Source organism: Manis javanica, chromosome 1 (genome assembly GCF_040802235.1).
Source record: "Manis javanica isolate MJ-LG chromosome 1, MJ_LKY, whole genome shotgun sequence".
Classification (NCBI taxonomy): Eukaryota; Metazoa; Chordata; class Mammalia; order Pholidota; family Manidae; genus Manis; species Manis javanica.
The window spans coordinates 170,632,145-170,655,282 of NC_133156.1; the positions used below are offsets into that span (position 1 = coordinate 170,632,145).

Genomic DNA, 23,138 nt, shown 5'->3' on the forward strand with positions numbered 1-23,138 from the left:
AATATCTGATCAAAAATTTAAAATATTTCCTTGGGAAGGTATACCTTATAGAAGAAAAATTAAGCAGGTATATAGTAAGAATACTACAAAAATGGATGTGTTGCAGGTTGAGTGCTTTTAATTTTCCCAGAATGCATTTAGTGAAGATTCCTGAACTGGTCAAGACTCCACATTGTGCAAATTTTAGCAACAGGGCAAGAAAGGCTAATGTGGACAAATTAGGGGCATTATCTTACATACATGCAGCCTTCCTAGTATATGTAAAATTTGCTTCTAAAAGATAATTTTAATAATTTTTATGCAAACAGTCTTAGTACACTTCGCAAGAAGTAGATGATAGTGACCTAGCTTTATGTTAGAAATAATATACAGGTCTACCTTGTTCACTGTGCTTTGCTTTACTGCACTTTGCAGAAATTCTATTATTTATGAATTGAAGGTTGTGGCAACCCTGCATGGAGCAAGTTGAATCAGCGCCATTTTTTCAACAGCATTTGCTCACTTTGTGCCTGTGTCACATTTTGGTAATTCTCACATTCAAACTTTTTTTTCATTACTATGGTATTTGTTATGGTCATCTGTGATCGTTGATTATGACTTGCCAAAAGCTCAGATAATGGTTAGCATATTTTAGCAATAAAGCATTTTTTAAATAAGGTATGTAACTTTTTTAAAAACATAATGCTATCGCACATTTAATAGACAATGGCGTAGTGTAAACATAACTTTTATATACACTTGGCAACCAAAAAATTCATTTGATTTGCTTTATTGAGACACTTGCTTTATTGCAGTGGTCTGAAACTGAACCCACAATATATCTGAGATGCGCCTGTACTTTACCACATCATTTTAGACCCAAGACTGATTCACATACCACTTCTGTTGATGTTTCTGCGTGTTCAGAAGTAACATGTTCTTGAAGAGATGTCTCCGTATAGCCCATTTTTCCACAATAGGGACAAGTAAAAGACTGTGGCTGCTCTACAGAGAAAGCTTCCCCACCATAGTACAAATCTGAAAAATAAAGTGGAATTGCATTGAGAAATAATTATTATTAGTTTAATACGTAAAATATAATCATACAGTACTATAATGTTAAACAAAAAACTGCGCTTGAAATCTTCATCAACCACCTCCCTCTGTCAAGGAATGTTTAGGTACCTATTCACAGCTGAAACATCCTTATTCTCAGGGACTCCCTGATATCCCTCCAAAATTCCTTCTCTATATAACTACTAGAGCCGTAAGAGAAAAACCAAGCAGAACAGCTTTTTATTCCTTCATTTAATTTTGAAACATCTCTCATTTCACATCTGGTTTCAATTTTATTGTAACTTATCTTTTCTTTATCTCTCTATATACTGTGACAATACCAATGTCAATACAAAGGATCAGCAGAGTGTATCAGGTAAGAACACAATGACTCAAAGGGAAAAGAGCAGATATGCCAACTCCTTAGTGCAGCTATTATTAGTCTGTAGAACTACCATTCTTGCACCAGGAAGGACCTAAGCATTCATTTCCTATATATGCTCACTTGAGTTGAGTACCATCACAACATTTGCTGCCTACCATGGTTAATAAATAACTGACCAATTAGTGAGAACCTGGGGCAATAATGTGTTTGCCTCATTAGTACACCTCAAGGAATAAGTAGTTTACTCCATCAGTAGCACAAAAGGAAATCCAATTGAAAGTATATTTAGTATATTAAGTCATTTCACTACAAAGAACTACCTTGTTATTTAACATGAAACGAATGCCTAATTTAATAGGACATGATAATTTTTGTGTGAAGAGAAAATTAAATAAAGTATTTGCTAAATGGTAGATTTGTTCACATTCACTATTTTTTCTCTTTTTTAAATTAAGGTATCATTGATATACACTCTTATGAAGGTTTCACATGAAAAACACTGTGGTTACTACATTCACCCATATTATCAAGTCCCTACTTTACCCCATTGAAATCACTGTCCATCAGTGTAGCAAGATGCCACAGTCACTACTTGTCTTCTTTATGCTACACTGTCTTTCCCATGACCCTCATGCACACCATTTTCACTAATCATAATATCCCTCTATCCCCTTCTACATCCCTCCTCACCTACCCTCTCCTATCCTCCTTCCCCCTTTGGTAACCACTAGTCCCTTCTTGGAGTCTGTGAGTCTGCTGCTGTTTTGTTCCTTCAGTTTTCCTTCACTGTTACACTCCATAAATGAGGGAAATCAATTGGTACTTGTCTTTCTCTGCCTGGCTTATTTCACTGAGGATAATACCCTCTAGTTCCATTAATGTTGCTGCAAATAGGATTTTTTCCTTCTTATGGCTGAATAATATTCCATTGTGTATGTACAACAGCTTCTTTATACATTCATCTACTGATGGACACTTAGATTACTTCCATATCTTGGCTATTATAAATAGTGCTGCAATAAACATAGGGGTGCATATGTCTTTTTGAATCTGAGAACTTGTTATCTTTGGCTAAATTCCTAGGAGTGAAATTTTGGGGTCAAATGGTATTTCTATTTTTAGTTTTTTGAGGAACCTCCATACTGCTTTCCACAATGGTTGAACTAGTTTACATTCATTCCCACCAGCAGTGTAGGAGGGTTCCCCTTTCTTCACTTCCTCATCAGCATTTGTTGTTCTTAGTCTTTTGGATATTGGCCATCCTAAGTGGTGTGAGGTGATATCTCACTGTGGTTTTAATTAGCATTTCCCTGATGATTAGTGATGTGGAGCATCTTTTCATGTGCCTGTTGGCCATCTGAATTTCTTTGGAGAACTGTGTTGAGATCCTCTGCCCACTTATAATATTTTTTATTTTTTAATTTTGGTATCATTAATCTACAATTACATGAGGAACATTATGTTTACTAGACTCCCCCATCACCAAATACCCCAACAAAACCCATTACAGTCACTGTCCATCAGCGTAGTAAGATGCTGTAGAATCACTACTTGTCTTCTCTGTGTTGCACAGCCCTCCCTGTGCCTCCCCCCACATTATACATGCTAATCATAATGCCTCCTTTCTTTCCACCCCCCAATTATTCCTCCCTTCCCACCCATCCTCCCCAGTCCCTTTCCCTTTGGTAACTGTTAGACCTTTCTTGGGTTCTGTGATTCTGCTGCTGTTTTGTTCCTTCAGTTTTTCCTTTGTTCTTATATTCCACAGATGAGTGAAATCATTTGGTACTTGTTTTTCTCCGCATGGCTTATTTCACTGAGCATAATACCCTCTAGCTCCATCCATGTTGTTGCAAATGGTATGATTTGTTTTCTTCTTATGGCTGAATAATATTCCATTGTGTATATGTACCACATCTTCTTTATCCATTCATCTACTGATGGACACTTAGGTTGCCTCCATTTCTTGGCTATTGTAAATAGTGCTGCAATAAACATAGGGGTGCATCTGTCTTTTTCAAATTGGGCTGCTGCATTCTTAGGGTAAATTCCTAGAAGTGGAATAATTCCTGGGTCAAATGGTATTTCTATTTTGAGTTTTTGAGGAACCTCCATACTGCTTTCCACAATGGTTGAACCAATTTATATTCCCACCAGCAGTGTAGGAGGGTTCCCCTTTCTCCACAACCTTATGCGGTGTTGTTTGTCTTTTGGATGGTGGCGATCCTTACTGGTGTGAGGTGATATCTCATTGTGGTTTTAATTTGCATTTCTCTGATGACTAGCGATGTGGAGCATCTTTTCATGTGTCTGTTGGCCATCTGAATTTCTTCTTTGGAGAAGGGTCTTTTCAGATACTCTGCTCATTTTTTAATTGGATTATTTGCTTTTTGTTTGTTGAGGTGCGTGAGCTCTTTATATATTTTGGATGTCAACCTTTTATCGGATCTGTCATTTATGAATATATTCTCCCATACTGTAGGATGCCTTTTTGTTCTATTGATGGTGTCCTTTGCTGTACAGAAGCTTTTCAGTTTGATATAGTCTCACTTGTTCATTTTTGCTTTTGTTTCCCTTGCCCGGGGAGATATGTTCATAAAGAAGTCGCTCATGTTTACATCCAAGAGATTTTTGCCTATGTTTTTTTTCTAAGAGCTTTATGGTTTCATGACTTACATTTAGGTCTTTGATCCATTTTGAATTTACTTTTGTGTATGGGGTTAGACAATAATCCAGTTTCATTCTCTTGCATGTAGATGTCCAGTTTTATCAACACCAGTTGTTGAAGAGGCTGACATTTCCCCATTGCATGTCCATGACCCCTTTATCATATATTAATAGACTGCATATGCTTGGGTTTATATCTGGGCTCTTTAGTCTGTTCCATTAGTCTATGGTTCTGTTCTTGTGCCAGTACCAAATTGTCTTTGATTACTGTGGCTTTGTAGTAGAGCTTGAAGTTGGGGAGCTTAATCCCCCCAGCGTTATTCTTCTTTCTCAGGATTGCTTTGGCTATTTGGGGTCTTTTGTGGTTTCCTAAGAATTTTATAACTATTTGTTCCAGTTCATTGAAGAATGCTGTTGGTATTTTGATAGGGAATGCACTGAATCTGTAGATTGCTTTAGGCAGGATGGCCCTTTTGACAATATTAATTCTTCCTACCCAAGAGCATGAGATGAATATTTTCAGGGTACAGGTCTTTTACTTTCTTGGTTAGGTTTATTCCTAGATATTTTATTCTTTTTGATGTAATTGTGAATGGAATTGTTTTCCTGATTTCCCTTTCTGCTAGTTCATCATTAGTATATAGGAATGCAACAGATTTCTGTGTATTAATTTTGTATCCTGCAACTTTGCTAAATTCAGATATTAGTTCTAGTAGTTTGGAGTGGATTCTTTAGAGTTTGTTACGTACAATATCATGTCATCTGCAAACAGTGACAGTTTGACTTCTTCCTTACCAATCTGGATGCCTTTTCTTTGCGTTGTCTGATTCCCATGGTTAGGACCTCCAGTACTATGTTGAATAAAAGTGGGGAGAGTGGGCATCCTTGTCTTCTTCCTGATCTTACAGGAAAAGCTTTCACCTTTTCACTATTAAGTATGATGTTGGCTGAGGGTTTGTCATATATGGCCTTTATTATGTTGAGGTACTTGCACTCTATACCCATTTTGTTGAGAGTTTTTATCATGAATGGATGTTGAATTTTGTCAAATGCTTTTCAGCATCCATGGAGATGATCTGAGGTTTTGTCCTTATTTTTATTGATATAGTGGATGATGTTGATGGATTTTTGAATGTTGTACCATCCTTGTATCCCTGGGATGAATCTCACTTGATCATGGTGTATGATCCTCTTGAAGTATTTTTGAATTTGGTTTGCTAATACTTTGTTGAGTACTTGCATCTATGTTCATCAGGGATATTGGTCTGTAGTTTTATTTTTTCTGGTATCTTTGTCTGTTTTTGGTATTTGAGTGATGCTGGCTTCATAGAATGAGTTTGGAAGTATTCTCTCCTCTGCTAGAGAATGGTTATTATATCTTCCCTAAATGTCTGATAAAATTCAGCGGTGAATCCATCTGGTCTGGGAGTATTGTTCTTGGGTAGTTTTTTGACTACTGATTCAATCTCACTGCTGGTAATCGGTCTGTTAAGATTTTCTGTTTCTTCCTTGGTCAGTCTTGGAAGGTTGTATTTTTCTAGAAAGTTGTCCATTTCTTCTAAGTTATCCAGTTTGTTAGCATATAATTTTTCAAAGCATTCTTTAATAATTCTTTGTATTTCTGTGGTGTCCACAGTGATTTTTCCTTTCTCATTTCTGCTTCTGTTTACGTGTGCAGATTTTCTTTATAAGACTGACTAGGGGTTTATCTTCTCAAAGAACCAGATCTTGGTTCCATTATTTTTTTCTATTGTTTCATTCTTCTAAATTTTATTTATTTCTGCTCTGATCTTTATTATGTCCCTCCTTCTATTGACTTTGGGCATCGTTTGTCCTTTTTCCTGTTTCAATAGTTGTGAATTTTAGACGACTCATTAGGGATTGTTCTTCCTTCATTAAATAGGCCTGGATTGCTATATACTTTCCTCTTAGAACTGCCTATGCTGTGTCCCACAGAAGTTGGGGCATTGTGCTGTTGTTTTCATTTGTCTCCATATATTGCTTGATCTCTGTTTTAATTTGGTCATTGATCCATTGATTATATAGGAGCATGTTGTTAAGCCTCCATGTGTTTGTGAACCTTTTTGTTTTCTTTGTGCAATTTATTTCTAGTTTTATACCTTTGAGATGTGAGAAGTTGGTTGGTACAATTTCAATCTTTTTGAATTTGCTGAGGTTCTTTTTGTGGCCTAGTATGTGGTCTTTCTGGAAAATGTTCCATGTGCACTTGAGAAGAATGTGTATTCTGCTGCTTTTGGGTTAATGTTCTATAGATGTCTGTTAGGTCCATCTGTTCTAATGTGTTGTTCAGTGCCTCTGCGTCCTTACTTATTTTCTGTCTGGTTGATCTGTCCTTTGGAGTGAGTGGAGTGTCGAAGTCTCCTAAAATGAATGCATTGCATTCTATTTCCTCCTTTAATTCTGTTAGTATTTGTTTCACAAATGTAGGTGCTCCTGTGTTGGGTGCATAGATATTTATAATGGTTATATCCTCTTGTTGGACTGATCCCTTTATCATTATGTAACGTCCTTCTTTGTCTCTTCTTACTTTCTTTGTTTTGAAGTCTATTTTATCTGATGCAAGTACTGAAACTCCTACTTTTTTCTCCCTATTGTTTGTGTGAAATACCTCTTTCCATCCCTTCACTTTTAGTCTGTGTATGCCTTTGGGTTTGAAGTGAGTCTCCTGCAGGCAGCATATAGATGGATCTTGCTTTTTTATCCATTCTGGAACCCTGTGTCTTTTGATCATCGCATTCAGTCCATTTACATTAAGGGTGATTATCAGTAGATATGTACTTATTGCCATTGCAGGCTTTGGATTCGTGGTTACCAAAGGTTCAAGGGTAGCTTCTTTACTATCTAACTTAACTCACTTATTACGCTTTTATAAACACAGTCTGAGGATTCATTTTTTTCTCATGCTTCTTTTTGTTCCTCCTCTACTCTTTACATGTTAGGTGTCTTATTCTGGAATCTTTGTGTATCCCTTGACTGACTTTCTGAATAGCTGACTTAATTTTGCATTTAGTTAGTTTAGTTGGTCTACTTCCTTTGCTGTGGTTTTATTTTCTCTGTTGACAGTTATTTAGCCTTAGGCATACTTCCATCTAGAGCAGTCCCTTTGAAATACACTACAGAGAGATTCAAGATGGCGCATGAGAGGTGAGATGGAGAATTACTCCCCAAACTGGAAACAGTATGAAAATATAGTTAATTGCTACAACTAACCCTAAAACAGCAACAAGAAGGCTGAACCAGACTGCATGCAGACCTAAGGAACACAGCAGACCACAGGAACAGAGGGTAATGTAGGAAAGCCTTTATCACGTGGGACCCAAGCCCTTCCCCCACCCCAGCTCACAGGTGGGAGGAAGAGAAACAGAGTGGGGAAGGGGGTGGAAGCCTAGAACTGCTGAACACGGAGCCCTGGAGGTCTGCTTTGGGAGCAGAAACCTACAGTGTGTGATGCTCTGGACGCTGGGGAGCTTAGACAGGTAGAGTGCTTGAGAGACAGATTGCGGCCATTTGTGGAGGAGGGGATCCACACCCAGCTGTTCTGGGACAAAGGAAAGGCAGATGGTTTGAGAGGCTCCCTAGCAGTGAGAGGGCTGCTGAAGGAGTGGGGTTTGCACAGAGCTTGCTGTATGGGGGAGGGGAGAGCTGGACAAGGTTGTCTGGGTGCGCTCGGTCCAGCTGGTTGGGAACTTTAAGGAGCTTCAGGCACCCCATCCCCCTAGCTGCTTGCTCAGCTCCAAGGCTGGGCACTGTGACATGCAGCTTGCTGCACCTTCCTCCTATCCTGCCGCACTGGTTCGCAAACTGGCAGTCACTTTGCTGGCGTCAGGCCAGCCAGAGGGAGGCCCCGCCTACAACAGCTATAGACACAAAGCACAGAGGCTTACACCTGTGTGCTTGGCACACTGGCTCTGACACTTGAGACAGGCACCGCAGGCGGGAATCAACACACAGGTCTTTTCTCCCCCCAGGCACCAGCTCTGCTCCCCTACAACTCCCAGCCTCACTCTAGGGGCTGAGCAGCTCCAGAGACTGGAGCTTCTGTGCACTAGTGGGCACCACATACAAATAGTAAACGTCAAAGGAACCTGGTTCAGACCAAAATATCACAAACCCCAGAAAAAGGGCCTAATGAAACTGAACTCACCAATCTGCCTCAAAGAGAGTTCAAAATAAAAATCATAAACATGGTTATGGAGGTACAGAAAAATATTTGAGAACTCAGGAATGAATTTAAGTCGGAGATTTAATCATTAATAAATTCCATATCTGAAATGAAACATACAATGGAAGGATTTAAAAGCAGATAAGATGTAGTAGAAGAGACGGTAAATGGAATAGAAATTAGAGAAGAGGAACACAAAGAAGCCAAGGCACAAAGAGTAAAAAGAATCTTTAAAAATGAAAGAATATTAAGAGAACTGTGTGACCAATCAAAATGGAACAATACTCGTATTATAGGGGTACCAAAGAAGAAGAGAGAGAAAAAGGGATAGAAAGTGTCATTGAGGAGGTAATTACTGAAAACTTCCCCAATCTGGGGAAGGAGATAGTCTCTCAGGCCATGGAGGTGCACAGATCTCCCAACACAAGGGACCCAAGGAAGACAGCAGCAAGACATATAATAATTAAAATGGCAAAGTTCAAGGATAAAGACAGACTTTTAAAAGCAGCTAGAGAGAGAAAAAAGATCACATACAAAGGAAAATCCATCAGGCTATCATCAGACTTCTCAACAGAAACATCACAGGCCAGAAGGGAGTGGCATGATATATTTGACACAATGAAGCAGAAGGGCCTTGAACCAAGAATACTACACCTGGTTATCATTTAAATTTGAAGGAGGGATTAAACAATTCTCAGATAAGAAAAAGTTGAGAGAATTTCCCTCCTACAAACCACCTCTACAGTGCATTTTGGAGGGACTCGTATAGATGGAAGTATTCCTAAGGCTAAATAGATGTCACCCAATGATAGACAAAGAGCCCAGAATATGATTCATAACATACAAAGAGTGGAGGAGGAAGAAACAGGAGGAAAAGAAAAAAAAAGAAGAACCTTTAGGTTGTGTTTGTAATAACACACAAAGTGAGTTAAATTAGACTGCTAGGTAGTATGGGAATTACCCTTGAACCTTTGATAACCACCAATCTAAATCCTGCAATGGCAATAAGTACATACCAGTCGATAACTATCCTAAATGTAAATGGTCTGAATGCACCAATCAAAAGACACAGAGTCACTGAATGGACTGAAAAAAAAGACCAGTCTATATGTTGCCTACAAGAGACTCACTTCCAACCCAAAGACATACACAGACTGAAGTAAAGGGATGGAAAAAGATATTTCATGGAAATAACAGAGAAAAAAGCAGGAGTTGCAGTACTTGTTTCAGACAAAATAAACTTCAAAACAAAGAAAGTCACAGGAGACAAAGAAGGACATTACATAATGATAAAGGGGTCAGTCCAACAAGAGGATATAACTATTATAAATATCTATGTATCCAACACAAGATCACCTACATATATGAAACAAATATGAACAGAATTAAAGGGGGAAATATAATGCAAAGCATTCATTTTAGGAGACTTCAACAGACCACTCACTCCAAAGGACAGATCAACCAGACCGAAAATAAGTAAAGAGACAGAGGCACTGAACAACGTATTAGAACAGATGGACCTAACAGACATCCACAGAACACTCCATCTAAAAGCAACAGGATACACATTCTTCTCAAGTGCACATGGAACATTTTCAAGAATAGATCATATACTAGGCCACAAAAAGAGCCTCAGTATTTTCAAAAAGATTGAAATTATGCTAATCAGCTTTTCAGATCACAAAGGTATGAAACTAGAAATAAATTAAACAGAGAAAATGAAAAAGCCCGCAAACATATGGAGGCTTAATAACATGCTCCTAAATAATCAATGGATCAATGACCAAATAAAAAGAGATCAAGCAATATATGGAGACAAATGACAACAATAATTCAACAACACAAAATCTGTGGGACGCAGCGAAGACCGTGCTAAGAGGGAAATATATTGCAATACAGGCGTTCCTCAGGAAAGAAAAACAATCCCAAATGAACAGTCTAAGCTCACAATTAATGAAACTAGAAAAGGAAGAACAAATGAGGTCCAAAGTCAGTAAAAGGAGGGACATAATAAAGATAAAAGCAGAAATAAATTAAAATAGAGAAGAACAAAGCAAAAGAAAGAATCAATAAGAGCAGGAGCTGGTTCTTCGAGAAAATAAAATAGATAAACCACTAGTCAGACTAATCAAGAAAAAAAGAGAGTCTACACACATCAACAGAATCAGAAATGAGAAAGGAAAAATCACCATGGACATCACAGAAATACAAAGAATTATGAGAGAATACTATGAAAAATTATATGGTAACAAACTGGATAACCTAGAAGAAGTAGACAACTTTCTACAAAAATACAACCTTCCAAAGCTGACCCAGAAGAAACAGAAAATCTGAAAAGACCAATTACCAGCAAAGAAACTGAATTGGTAATCATAAAACTACCTAAGAACAAAATGCCTGGACCAGATGGTTTCACTGCTGAATTTTACCATTTACTGAAGACCTAATACCCATCCTCCTTAAAGTTTTCCAAAAAGTAGAAGAGTAGGGAAGACTACCAAACTCATTCTAGCAGGCCAACATTACTCTAATACCAAAACCAGGCAAAGACGCCACAAAAAAAGAAAAGTACAGACCAACATCCCCGAAGAACATAGACGCAAAAATACTCAACAAAATATTAGCAAACCAAATTCAAAAATACATCAAGAAGATCATCCATCATGATCAAGTGGGATTCATCCCACGGATGCAAGGATGGTACAACACTCGAAAATCCATCAACATCATCCACTACATCAATAAAAAGGACAAAAACCACATGATCACCAAGCATTCGACAAAATTCAACATCCATTCATGATAAAAACTCTTAACAAAATGGGTATAGAGGGCAATTACCTCAACATAATAAAGGCCATATATGACAAACCCTCAGCCAACATTATACTTGACAATGAGAAGCTGAAAGCTTTTCCTTTAAGATTGGGAACAAGACAAGGATGCCCACTCTCCCCACTTGCGGAATACAAAATTAATACACAGAAATCTGTTGCATCCCTATACACTAATGATGAAGTAACAAAAAGAGAAATGAGGAAAACAATTATATTCACAATTGCATAAAAAAAAATAAAATGTCTAGGAATAAACCTAACCAAGGAAGTGAAAGACCTATACCCTGAAAACTATAAGACACTCTTAAAAGAAATTAAACAGGGCACTAATAAATGAAAATTCACCCATGCTCTTGGCTAGGAAGAATTAATATTGTCAAAATGGCTACCCTGCCTAAAGCAATCTACACATTCAATGCAATCCCTATCAAAATACCTACAGCATTCTTCAATGAATTAGAGCAAATAATTCTAAAATTCATATGGAACCACAAAAGACCCCAAGTAGCCAAAGCAATCCTGAGAAGGAAGAATAAAGCAGGGGGAATTATGCTCCCTGACTTCAAGCTCTACTACAAAGCCACAGTAGTCAAGACAATTTGGTACTGGCACAAGAACAGACCCACAGACCAGTGGAACAGAACTGGGACACCAAACATTAACCCAAACATACATGGTCAATTAATATACGACAAAGGAGCCATGGACATACAATGGGGAAATGACAGCCTCTTCAACAACTGGTCTTGGCAAAACTGGACAGCTACATGTAAGAGAATGAAACTGGATCATTGTAATTTACACACGAAAGTAAATTTGAAATGGATCAAAGACCTGAATGTAAGCCATGAAACCATAAAACTCTTAGAAAAAAAACATAGGCAAAAATCTCTTGGATGTAAACATGAGCGACTTCTTCATGAACATATCTCCCCAGGCAAGGGAAACAAAAGCAAAAATGACAAGCTGAAAAGCTTCTGTACAGCAAAGGACACCATCAATAGAACAAAAAGGCATCCCACAGTATGGGAGAATATATTCATAAATGACAGATCTGATAAAGGGTTGACATCCAAAATATATAAAGAGCTCACGCAACTCAACAAACAAAAAGCAAATAATCCAATTAAAAAAAATGGTCAGAGTATGTGAACAGACACTTCTCCAAAGAAGAAATTCAGATGGCCAACAGACACATGAAAAGATGCTCCACATCGCTAGTCATCAGAGAAATGCAAATTAAAACCACAATGAGATTATCACCTCACACCAGTAAGGATCGCCACCATCCAAAAGACAAACAACAACACATGTTGGCCAGGTTGTGGAGAAAGGGGAACCCTCCTACACTGCTGGTGGGTATGTAAATTAGTTGAACCATTGTGGAAAGCAGTATGGAGGTTCCTCAAAAACTCAAAATAGAAATACCATTTGACCCAGGAATTATTCCACTTCTAGGAATTTATCCTAAGAATGCAGCAGCCCAATTTGAAAAAGATGCACCCCTATGTTTATTGCAGCACTATTTACAATAGCCAAGAAATGGAAGCAACCTAAGTGTCCATCAATAGATGAATGGATAAAGAGGATGTGGTACATATACACAATGGAATATTATTCAGCTATAAGAAGAAAACAAATCATACCATTTGCAACAACATGGATGGAGCTAGAGGGTATTGTGCTCAGTGAAATAATACAGGCAGAGAAAGACAAGTACCAAATGATTTCACTCAAATGTGGAATATAAGAACAAAAGAAAACTGAAGGAACAAAACAGCAGCAGAATCACAGAACCCAAGAATGGACTAACAGTTACCAAAGGGAAAGGGACTGGGGAGGATGGGTGAAAAGGGAGGGAGAAGGGGGGGAGAAGAAAGCGGGCCTTAAGATTAGCATGTATAATGTGGGGGGTGGGCACGGGGAGGGCTGTGAACACAGAGAAGACAAGTAGTGATTCTACAGCATCTTAGTACGCTGATGGACAGTGACTAAATGGGGTATGTGGGGGAGACTTGGTGAATGGGGGAGTCTAGTAAACATAATGTTCCTCATGTAATTGTAGATTAATGTTACAAAAAAAAAGAAAAAGAAGAAAAAAATTAACTCAAAATGGCTCAAGACCTAAACATAAAAGCTAAAACAATAAAACTCTTGGAAGATGACATCATTTTAAATCTTCATAATCTTGGATCAGGGAATGGTTTTATAGACATGACACCAAAAGCACAACAAAGGAAAGAAATAAATGACAGTATTCAAAGTCAAAACTTTTGTGTTTCAAAACACACCATCAAAAAAGTGAAAAGACAACACATGGATTGAGAGATATTTTCTGCAAATTACCCATCTGATAAGGAACTTGTATATAGAATATATAAAGAACTATTAAAACTTAATAATAAAAGTACATTACCCAATTAAAAAATGGGCAAGGGATCTGAACAGACATGCCTCTTAAGTATATACAAATGGCCAAATAAGCAGAAAAAAAGATGGTCAACATCATCAGACATCAAAGAAATGCAAATCAAAACCATGAGATAGCACTTTTCACCAAGTAGCATGGCTATAAACAAAGACAGGTAATAACACGTGCTGCCTAGGTAAGAAATTATAGCATGAAACATTTATACTTTTTCTTATGGACTGAGAATGTTGCCTTATCAGTTGTAGAAAAAAATATTTCTCATAACTATTGCGAGAATATTTGTGTAGTGTTAGCAAGAACAGTGTTTAACCTTATTCTGAGGCACACTTCCATTTTATACCTGATCAGTTCTATATATTCTAAATGGGTTTCATAACAAATAAACTATGATTAAGAGAAAGAATTAGAACAAACAAGATTTATGTTATTTTTAATGAATTTGGAGCCACTGGGGTTAGTTTTAGAACATTTTGCCTTTACTTCTTCACAAACACATACGTAAAATTCTAAATGATATTCGATTAAAATGTTAACTGAATACATACCAAAATCTACCCTTGTTAATATGCACTGCATTGGGTGGTCAGTTGTATGTCTTGTTGTTGTTGCACCACTTTCATAACAAGATGCACAAAGATCGTAATCGTAGCAAATTAAACACTTATATCTGCGACCTCGAAAATTTCCTTTTAAACATGCATCACAGCTGACACCTATAAAAAAAAGAACACGTTAATTAGCAGTTGTACAAGGTCACTCTCCATTTCACTTTTATAAATTTAAAGTGAACATTTAACCCATACTGCCCTTCCTTAATGTCTAGAAATGACTTAGTAAAATGACTGGAGAATTTCCAACAATGCGGCAGATTTGTTACCCTGATTTAAATAAAATATTTAGGAAAGTGTAAAGATACCATTTAGAATGCCTTTATGAGCTAGCAAATGGGTAAAAATCAAGTGAAAGAGGAACTGGTAACTGGAATCACTAAAGGTGGTGGGCATTTATTTGTCAAAGGAGGTAAAAATCTGAGCTTAGAATTTCACAGCATTGCAGGACAAAGCACAGGAAGTGAAGACTAAAGTCTGTGGAAAGTTTGAGCGTCCAACAGGCAATGCCTCATGAAACCCAGACACTAACATACCCTCCATGTATTAGCAACCTAGAAATCTTCCCTGGGGATTATGGAACTTGCCCTAGTGAAATTTCCCTCTCCCTTGGGCACAAACCACCACCACCACCTGAAAAATCATAACCACGAACCAGTCCAGTGCTCTTACAAGTACACAGACCCAATCAGACTACTCAATGGTTCTAAGTGGTTCTCAGGTTAAGAATATAATTTAATGTGGCCCTGAATTAGCATCAACACCATGCATCTGACAGAAATAAAGCTCTTAAGAATGAGAGTTCATACACAAAATATACACAGAAAACAAAGCACCACCAGAAAGTAGCAGAGAGCAGAAAAAGACTGGTAAAGGGTTTATATCTGAATTGGTTACCAAATAATACTTAATAGGTTAAAAGGAGTAAGAGAGAAAGCTTGAAAAGCAGTAGCAACCAACAGATTTGAAAATGAACTGAACATCTACATGTAAAAAAAATTAAAATTTAAAATTCAGTGGGCAGGTTTAATAGCAAGAAAAGCCTTTTATGTGTATGTCATATGCTTGTTTATGCAGAAAACCCAAATACAGCTAAATTATTAGAATTAGGTATGTGAAGCAAGGTTGCTAAATACAAAAGCAATTCAATGAAAGTGATGTACTTAACTTCAAAAAAGAAAAAAATGTATTATTAAAAAATATGCCATTTATGATTCCATTTTTATGAGGTACCTAGAGGAGTTGAATTCACAGGAAAAGTAGAAGAGTGTTTACGAGGGGCTGGGTTGGCAGGGAGTAGGGAGTAGTATTTAACAGGTATAGTTTCAGTTTGGGATGATGGAAAAATTCTGGAGATGGGTAGTGGTGGCAGTTGGAAAACAATGTGAATGTACTTACTAGCAGATGCAAGAAGTTAAAATGATAAAAAAAATAGTAAGGAGACAGAGGCACTGAACAACACATTAGAACAGATGGACCTAACAAACATATACAGAACTCTATACCCAAAAGCAGCAGGATACACATTCTTCTCAAGTGCACATGGAATATTTCAAGAATAGATCATATACTAGGGCACAAAAAGAGCCTCAGTAAATTCAGAAGGACTGAAATTGTTCCAACCAGCTTCTCAGGCCACAAAGGTATGAAGCTAGAAATAAATTATGAAAAGAAAACAAAAAAGCCCACAAACACATAGAAGCTTAACAACATGCTCCGAAATAATCAATGGATCAATGACCAAATTAAAACAGAGATCAAGCAATCTATGGAGACAAGTGAAAACAACAACTCAACAGGTCAAAACTTTTGGGATACAGGGAAGGCAGTTCTAAAAGGAAGGTATATAGCAATACAGGCTTACCTAGAGAAAGAAGAACAATCCTAACTGAACAGTCTAAATTCACAATTAATGATACTACAAAAAGAAGAACAAATGAGACCCAAAGTTAGTAGAAGGAGGGACATAATAAAGATCAAAGCAGAAATAAATAAAATTGAGAAGAAGAGAAGAATAAAACAATAGAAACAATCAATGAAACCAGGAGCTGGTTCTTCAAAAAATAAAACAGATAAACCCTTAGCCAGACTTATCAAGAAAAAAAGAATGTACACACATAAACAGAATCAGAAATGAGAAAGGAAAAATTACTATGGACATTACATAAATACAAAGAATTATTAGAGAATGCTATGAAAAATTATGTGCTAACAAACTGGGTACCCTAGAAGAAATGGACAACTTTCTAGAAAAATACAACTTTCCAAGACTGACCCCGGAAGAAACAGAAAATCTAAACAGACCAATTACCAACAATGAAATTGAATTGGTAATAAAAAATCTCCCAAAGAACAAAACTCCTAAACCAGATGGCTTCACTGCTGAATTTTATCAAACATTTAGACCTAACAACCCATCCTCCTTAAACTTTTCCAAAAAGTAGAAGAGGGAAACTTCCAAATTCATTCTATGAGACCAGCAAAATTCCAATATCAAAACCAGACAAAGACACCACATAAAAAGAATATTACAGACCAATATCCCTGATGAACACAGACGTAAAATACTCAACAAAATATCAGCAAACCAAATTCAAAAATACATTAAAAAAGTCATCCATCATGATTAAGTGAGATTTATTCCAGGGATGCATGATGCTACAATACTCAAAGAAAATCCATCAACATCATACACCACATCAACAGAAAAAAGGACAAAGATCACATGATCATCTCCATAGATGCTGAAACAGCATTTGACAAAATTCAACATCTATTCATGATAAAAGCTCTCAACAAAATGGGTATAGAGGGCAAGTACCACAACATAACAAAGGCCATATTCGACAAACCCACAGCCAACATCATACTTAACTAACAGTGAAAAGCTGAAAGCTTTTCCTCTAAGGTCAGGAACAAGACAAGGATGCCTGCTCCCCTCACTTTTATACAACATAGTACTGGAGGTCCTAGCTATGGCAGTCATACAATACAAAGAAATAAAAGGCATCCAGATAGGTAAGGAAGAAGTCAAACTGTCACTGTTTGTAGATGACATGATATTGTACATAAAAAAAGCCCTAAAGAATCTACCCCAAAACTACTAGAACTAGTAACTGAATTTAGCAACAGTGCAGGATACAAAATTAATACACAGAAATCTGTTGCATTCCTATATACTAATGATGACATAGCAGAAAGAGAATTCAGGAAAGCAATTCCATTCACAATTGCATCAAAAAGAATAAAATACCTAGAAATAAACGTAACCAAGGAGGTGAAAGACTTACACCTTCAAAACTACAAGACACTCATGAGTGAAATTAAAAACAATAAATGTAAATACATCCCATGCTCATGGATAGGAAGAATTAATTTTTGTCAAAATCGCCATCCTGCCTAAGGCAATCTACAGATTCAATGCAATCCCTATCAAAATACCTATAGCATTCTTCAATGAACTAGAACAAATAGTTCTAAAATTCATATGGAACCACAAAAGGCCCTGAATAGCCAAAGCAATCCTGAGAAAGAAGAATAAAGCTGGGGAGATTATGCTCCCTGACTTCAAGCTCTCCAACAAAGCCATAGTAATCAAGACAATTTGGTAATGGCATAAGAACAGAACCACAGATCAATGAAGCAGAATAGAGAGCCCAGACATAAACCCAAGCATATATTGTCAATTAATATAGGATAAAGGAGCCACGGATATACAATGGCGAAATGACACCCTCTTCAATAACTGGTGTTGGCAAAACTGGACAGCTACATGCAAGAGAATGAAACTGGATTATTGTCTAACTCCATACACAAAATTAAACTCGAAATGGATTAAAGACCTGAATGTAAGTCATGAAACCACAAAACTCTTAGAAGAAAACAGGCAAAAATCTCTTGAATATAAACAGGAGCAACTTTTTCCTTAACATTATCTCCCCAGGCAAGGGAAACAAAAGCAAAAACGAACAAGTGGGACTAGATCAACTAAAAAGCTTCTTTCTGTACAGCAAAGTACACCATCAGTAGAACAAAAAGGCATCCTACAGTATGGGAGAATATATTCATAAATGAAATATCCAATAAGGGGTTGACATCCAAAACATATAAAGAGCTCACGTGCTTCAACAAACAAAAGGCAAATAATACGATTAAAAAATGGGCAGAGGATCTGAACAGACACTTCTTCAATCAAGAAATTCAGATGGCCAACAGGCACATGAAAAAATGCTCCACATCACTAATTTTAGGGAAATGCAAATTGAAACCAGAATGAGATATCATCACACCAGTTAGGATGGCCAACATCCAAAAGAGAAGGAATAAAAAAAATGCTGGCAAGGATGCAGAGAAGGAGAATCCTCCTACACTGTTGGTGGGAATGTAAATTAGTTCAACCACTGTGGAAAGCAATACGGAGGTTCCTCAAAAAACTAAAAATAGAAATACCATTTGACTGAGGAATTCCACTCCTAGGAATTTACCTGAAGAAAACAAGATCCCAGATTCAAAAAGACATATGCACCCCTATGTTTACTGCAGCACTATTACAACAGCCAAGATATGGAAACAACCTAAGTGTCCATCAATAGATGAATGTATAAAGAAGCTGTGGTACATCCACACAACAGAATATTACTCAGCCATAAGAAGAAAACAAATCCTACCATTTGCAATAACATGGATGGAACCAGAGGGTATTATGCCCAGTGAAATCAGCCAGGTGGAGAAAGACAAATATCAAATGATTTCACTCATTTGTGGAGTGTTAACAACAAAGCAAGACCGAAGGAACAAAACAGCAGCACACTCACAGACTCTAAGAAGGGACTAGCAGTTACTCAAGGGAAGTGGGTGGGGAAGGTGGACAGGGAGGGAGGGAGATGGGGATTAAAGGGCATTATAATTAACACACATAATGTAGAGGCGTCACAGGGAAGGCAGTATAGCATACAGAAGACAAGTAGTGACTCTACAGCATCTTAGTATGCTGATGGACGGTGACCGCAATGGGGTGTGTGTGGGTGTGGGGGGACCTTATAATACGGGTGAATGTAGTAACCACAATGTTGCTCATGTGAAACCTTCATAAGATTGTGTATCAATGCTACCTTGATTCAACAAAAAAAAAGAAATAAAGTCCCGACTTCGCCTGTGCCTTCCCCAGCATCTGCTGATATGTGCTGTGCACCTACCATGCCCATGCTTGCAGAGCAAAACAGGGTCAGGCTCATACGGGGCTGCTGCTCCTACCCATGCAGATTTATTCAAATCAAACAACCCTTGCAACACTTTCAAGTAATTTCTCCCAGAAGTCCTCCACTGCCCCAAATCCAGCCAATGCTACCACCAAGGCATCTGATGGTGCCCTGCAGTCAACAGTCTCCATGAACTCATTTTCCCTTCTGTATTGCTACTGTTAAGGGAATCAGGCCAAGAAACATCTATACTTTCTGATCTTCTAAACCCAATCCAAATGGCATCTAGATGTCCAGTGTGACAAGACAAAACAGGCCTTCGCTGAATCTGCTAATTCCACATTTTATTCTATTGACACAGAAAATATTGAGGATCCCAAATTTGATTGGTTTGAAGAACATGTGAGGGTTTGACTACAGGGTGAAGGCCAGTATTAAATCTATTGGAGTTTCATATACAAGATGAAGAGAGACAACATCCAAAATTAAGAATTTCCTTAAATGTGGCTTAAGAATGGACACATAAAACTGGTACTGTGAAAATGAGAATAGATTTTATCTTATTCAGAGATAAAGGATGTGGAATAGAGATTCTGTTTTTCATTTGATTGATTAAATCTGTAAGGCCATAAAAGTTAGGTAATTGAAAAGAGCTTCTATAATCCTATCTATATGTACATTAGAAGGAACTTCTAGGCATTGCTGTACATCCTCAGTGTGTTGTTTCAGCACTGCCAATTTAATACTGATGTACTCGAGATGAAGTTTGACACTGTTAAGCTATCACTGTTCTGTTGGGAATGGAACCCTTTCCTCAGAGGTTTGGATTTGACACTGCATTTGATTCTTTATATAGTAATTAACATGTGCCAGGGCAATGATGGATTGAATCTACTCCAAATCCAAGCATAATGAGTAAATTTTGCTTATACACTTACTATCTATTCCTATTCAACAAGAGCACCAGATTTATTTAGCTAACCTGGTTCCAAAGAGCAGAAGTACACTGAACTCAACTGATTTCAAAATGCTTTTTATTGCTGCATATACTGAATACTTTCTACAATTTAAAAAAATTATCTGTTTTGAAGGTAAAATTGAAAAATCTTGAAATAAAAAAGACAAAATATGTGAAGGAGCTGAAACTGTAAATCAAGTATTTGGGAAGTGAAGACTGGAAGCTTATATAAATTTGGAAAAACTTTTATACTCTTTCTGTAAATACTTTAAAAAAAACCACGATGAAGCAGAATAGCCATATTTGGAATACTTTATGTTATCAGTCAATATTTTTAGATAGATAGAACATGGTCCTAAGCCTAAAAATGGGCTTGATTCTGGAAAATAAATCTTTTCTTCAGAACTGCCTCCATGCACGGAAAGCTTTTTAAAATAGGCACTCCCTAAAGTCTTTAGTTTGCATGGCCACGCACTGATGCTTAGATGTTCCAATATCTAATGTGGCTACAGTAGTCTTGATAACTAAAGTTATTTTTTTCAATCTTTAGAAACCTACACTGGAACAACCATATCCAACAGATCTCAAGCTACTTGTGTGTGTGAATGAACATTCCCTTTGTTTCATACCTGAATGCTGTAGGTCTTACTTTGGACTGTATATTGTGTTTGTATATTTATGCTTTGATTCATAGTAACAACTCATGTTATGGAATTGATTTGCATTGAACACAAGCTGTAAATTTTAAAAGTGGCTGAGGGAAAAAAAAACCTAAAGTCCCTATAGAAAGTATTTTACCTTAAGAGACACAAGAGTTCAAATACTGTGAAATAAATCTCACCTGAAGACGCAAGACTGGAGAACCTCTAGGTGTTAGCATTGAGAGCTATCGGATCAAAAAAATGTTTAGGTCTCCTTTATCCTATACTACATATACCCTGCAAAAACTGAGTTAATCTAATAACAAAATACACAACTTGTCCTTGAATAATCTAGCTTTAGCCATACTGTATCATAAATTCAGACAATCACCAGTTTGTAAAATAGTAGCTAACTAGCACAGACTACATAATAGTAAGTTATGGTGGGATATTTGTGATTCCCTATCTGAATAAGTTCGCCTAATATGGTAAACAAAAAAAAGTGAGGGAATATAGTTTAAACTCAATTTTGACATTGGCATAGGTGAAATAAATGAAAAGAATGGTGTGTACGTGACAACTCCTATCTATAAAAGGTTTATCTCAGCACATTCATATTCTCAACATTTACCTTTGTATTCAGCAGTTCTGTAAAATACATTAAAGCTATCAACTAAAATCAAAGGAAAGCATGCCCTCTAGTGGGAACAGGTATTTAAAAAGCCGTTAAAATAATATGTAAAGTCTTGTTCCCTTTACTTTCTGAAGTGAAACAGAGGCTATTTATTTATTTAAAAATAAAAAGGCCAAAGGTTGACATAGCTTTTTGTTTTGCTTTAATGAAGTTTTTAATTACGGAATAGGGAGTTGGTGGGAAAGGAAGGTCAATAAAAGGCAAGCTATCTGTGAAGAACTCTGAAAAACACAACAGAAGTGGGCCCCACCTGAAATGTGAAGGCCTGGGATTTTACAGCAACTGTCACTGACAATTTATTTTGACTTCTAGATGCCACATAATTTGGGAGAAGACTTCTTTTTACTTCAGTGAATATCTAAGTATTATCTTGTCAGGGCCCATGCATCATGTTAACTTTTTAAAAAAGTGTATGTGTGCATATTATATGTGCTATACAATAATTTTAGGAGGGAGACATGCACAGAGAACTATGCCACTAAAATAGTTTTATAATAATAAAGGACAATTTCCAAGAAGAGGCTCTTTGCATTTTGGTGATTGAAAAATCATGTTCACACTTTGAGGAGGGTCTCAGATGAACCTGAAAGCAATGAATGAAATGAACTACTGTAACTCAGTGAAAAGAAGTAGCAGCCAGAATTAAAGAAGATGGTCAAAGGATGTTTCTAGAAGCAAAACTGCTGCAGGAAGGAATTTAACACAAATTTTATAATGCTTCTGGGGAAGCATTATAGCTGGGAGCCTAAATCTGGAGTAAAAAGCTTTTCCCTCTCCTATTAAAGAATCACAGAGAAAATACAATCATGCCTTGCAAAAAAAACTAAAGCAACTCTAGGAGTCTCTTCCTTACAAAAAAAGCCCTATTATTTTTAGAATCAGCAACAGAACAAAATCTGTATTAAATATACATGTAACTCTACACATGGTTATTTTTAAAAAATCTATGCCATACAGTTAAAGAGAGACTCGAAAGGAGAAAATAGGGTAGAGAGAACACTACAAACACATCATTCAAGAAAATATCTACAAGGTAGAGAAATTTCAGGGCTGAGAGAGGCTATACAGTTGGGGGAGGGCAAGATTCAGAAGAAGGAGAGCAGGGTGCCCGAGAGGAACATTAGAGCAGGGAAACATGGAGAAGCTTGGTTGAGTAGGTTTTGCAGTATGTGCTCTTCACACTTAGACTTGCTTGAAACTGTGATACATTTACCTGGCAATTTAAAACAAGCTTTCTGTACTGGGACTCAGCTTTTTGACTTTTACCTTAATGTTTTTGGGTGGAATTCTATGAGTTTTGTGTAACAAGGAACATCCATCTATCTTTTCATTATTTACTGAATATCTACTATGTCCCAGGATACAGCAGTGAAGAAAAATATTTGCTAGGGATATAGCAATGAATAAAAATCTTTGCTACACAGAGCTAACTCTAGTGGTATTAGCAGTAACTTCCATCGTTATCGTGTGCCAAACAGTTTACACGTACTTACTGATCTTG

General features: G+C 37.1%; 1 protein-coding gene across 1 annotated transcript in view; it reads right to left on the reverse strand.

Annotated features, from left to right (window-relative positions):
* KCMF1 (potassium channel modulatory factor 1) overlaps positions 1-23,138 on the reverse strand; it is a 49,994-nt gene that overhangs the window by 23,090 nt on the left and 3,766 nt on the right. The window contains exons 2-3 of the mRNA XM_037011992.2: positions 14,084-14,251; positions 878-1,017 (exon numbers count right to left, since the gene is read on the reverse strand). Of these exons, the coding sequence (XP_036867887.1) occupies positions 878-1,017; positions 14,084-14,251 (308 nt within the window). The remainder of the gene's footprint in view (positions 1-877; positions 1,018-14,083; positions 14,252-23,138) is intronic.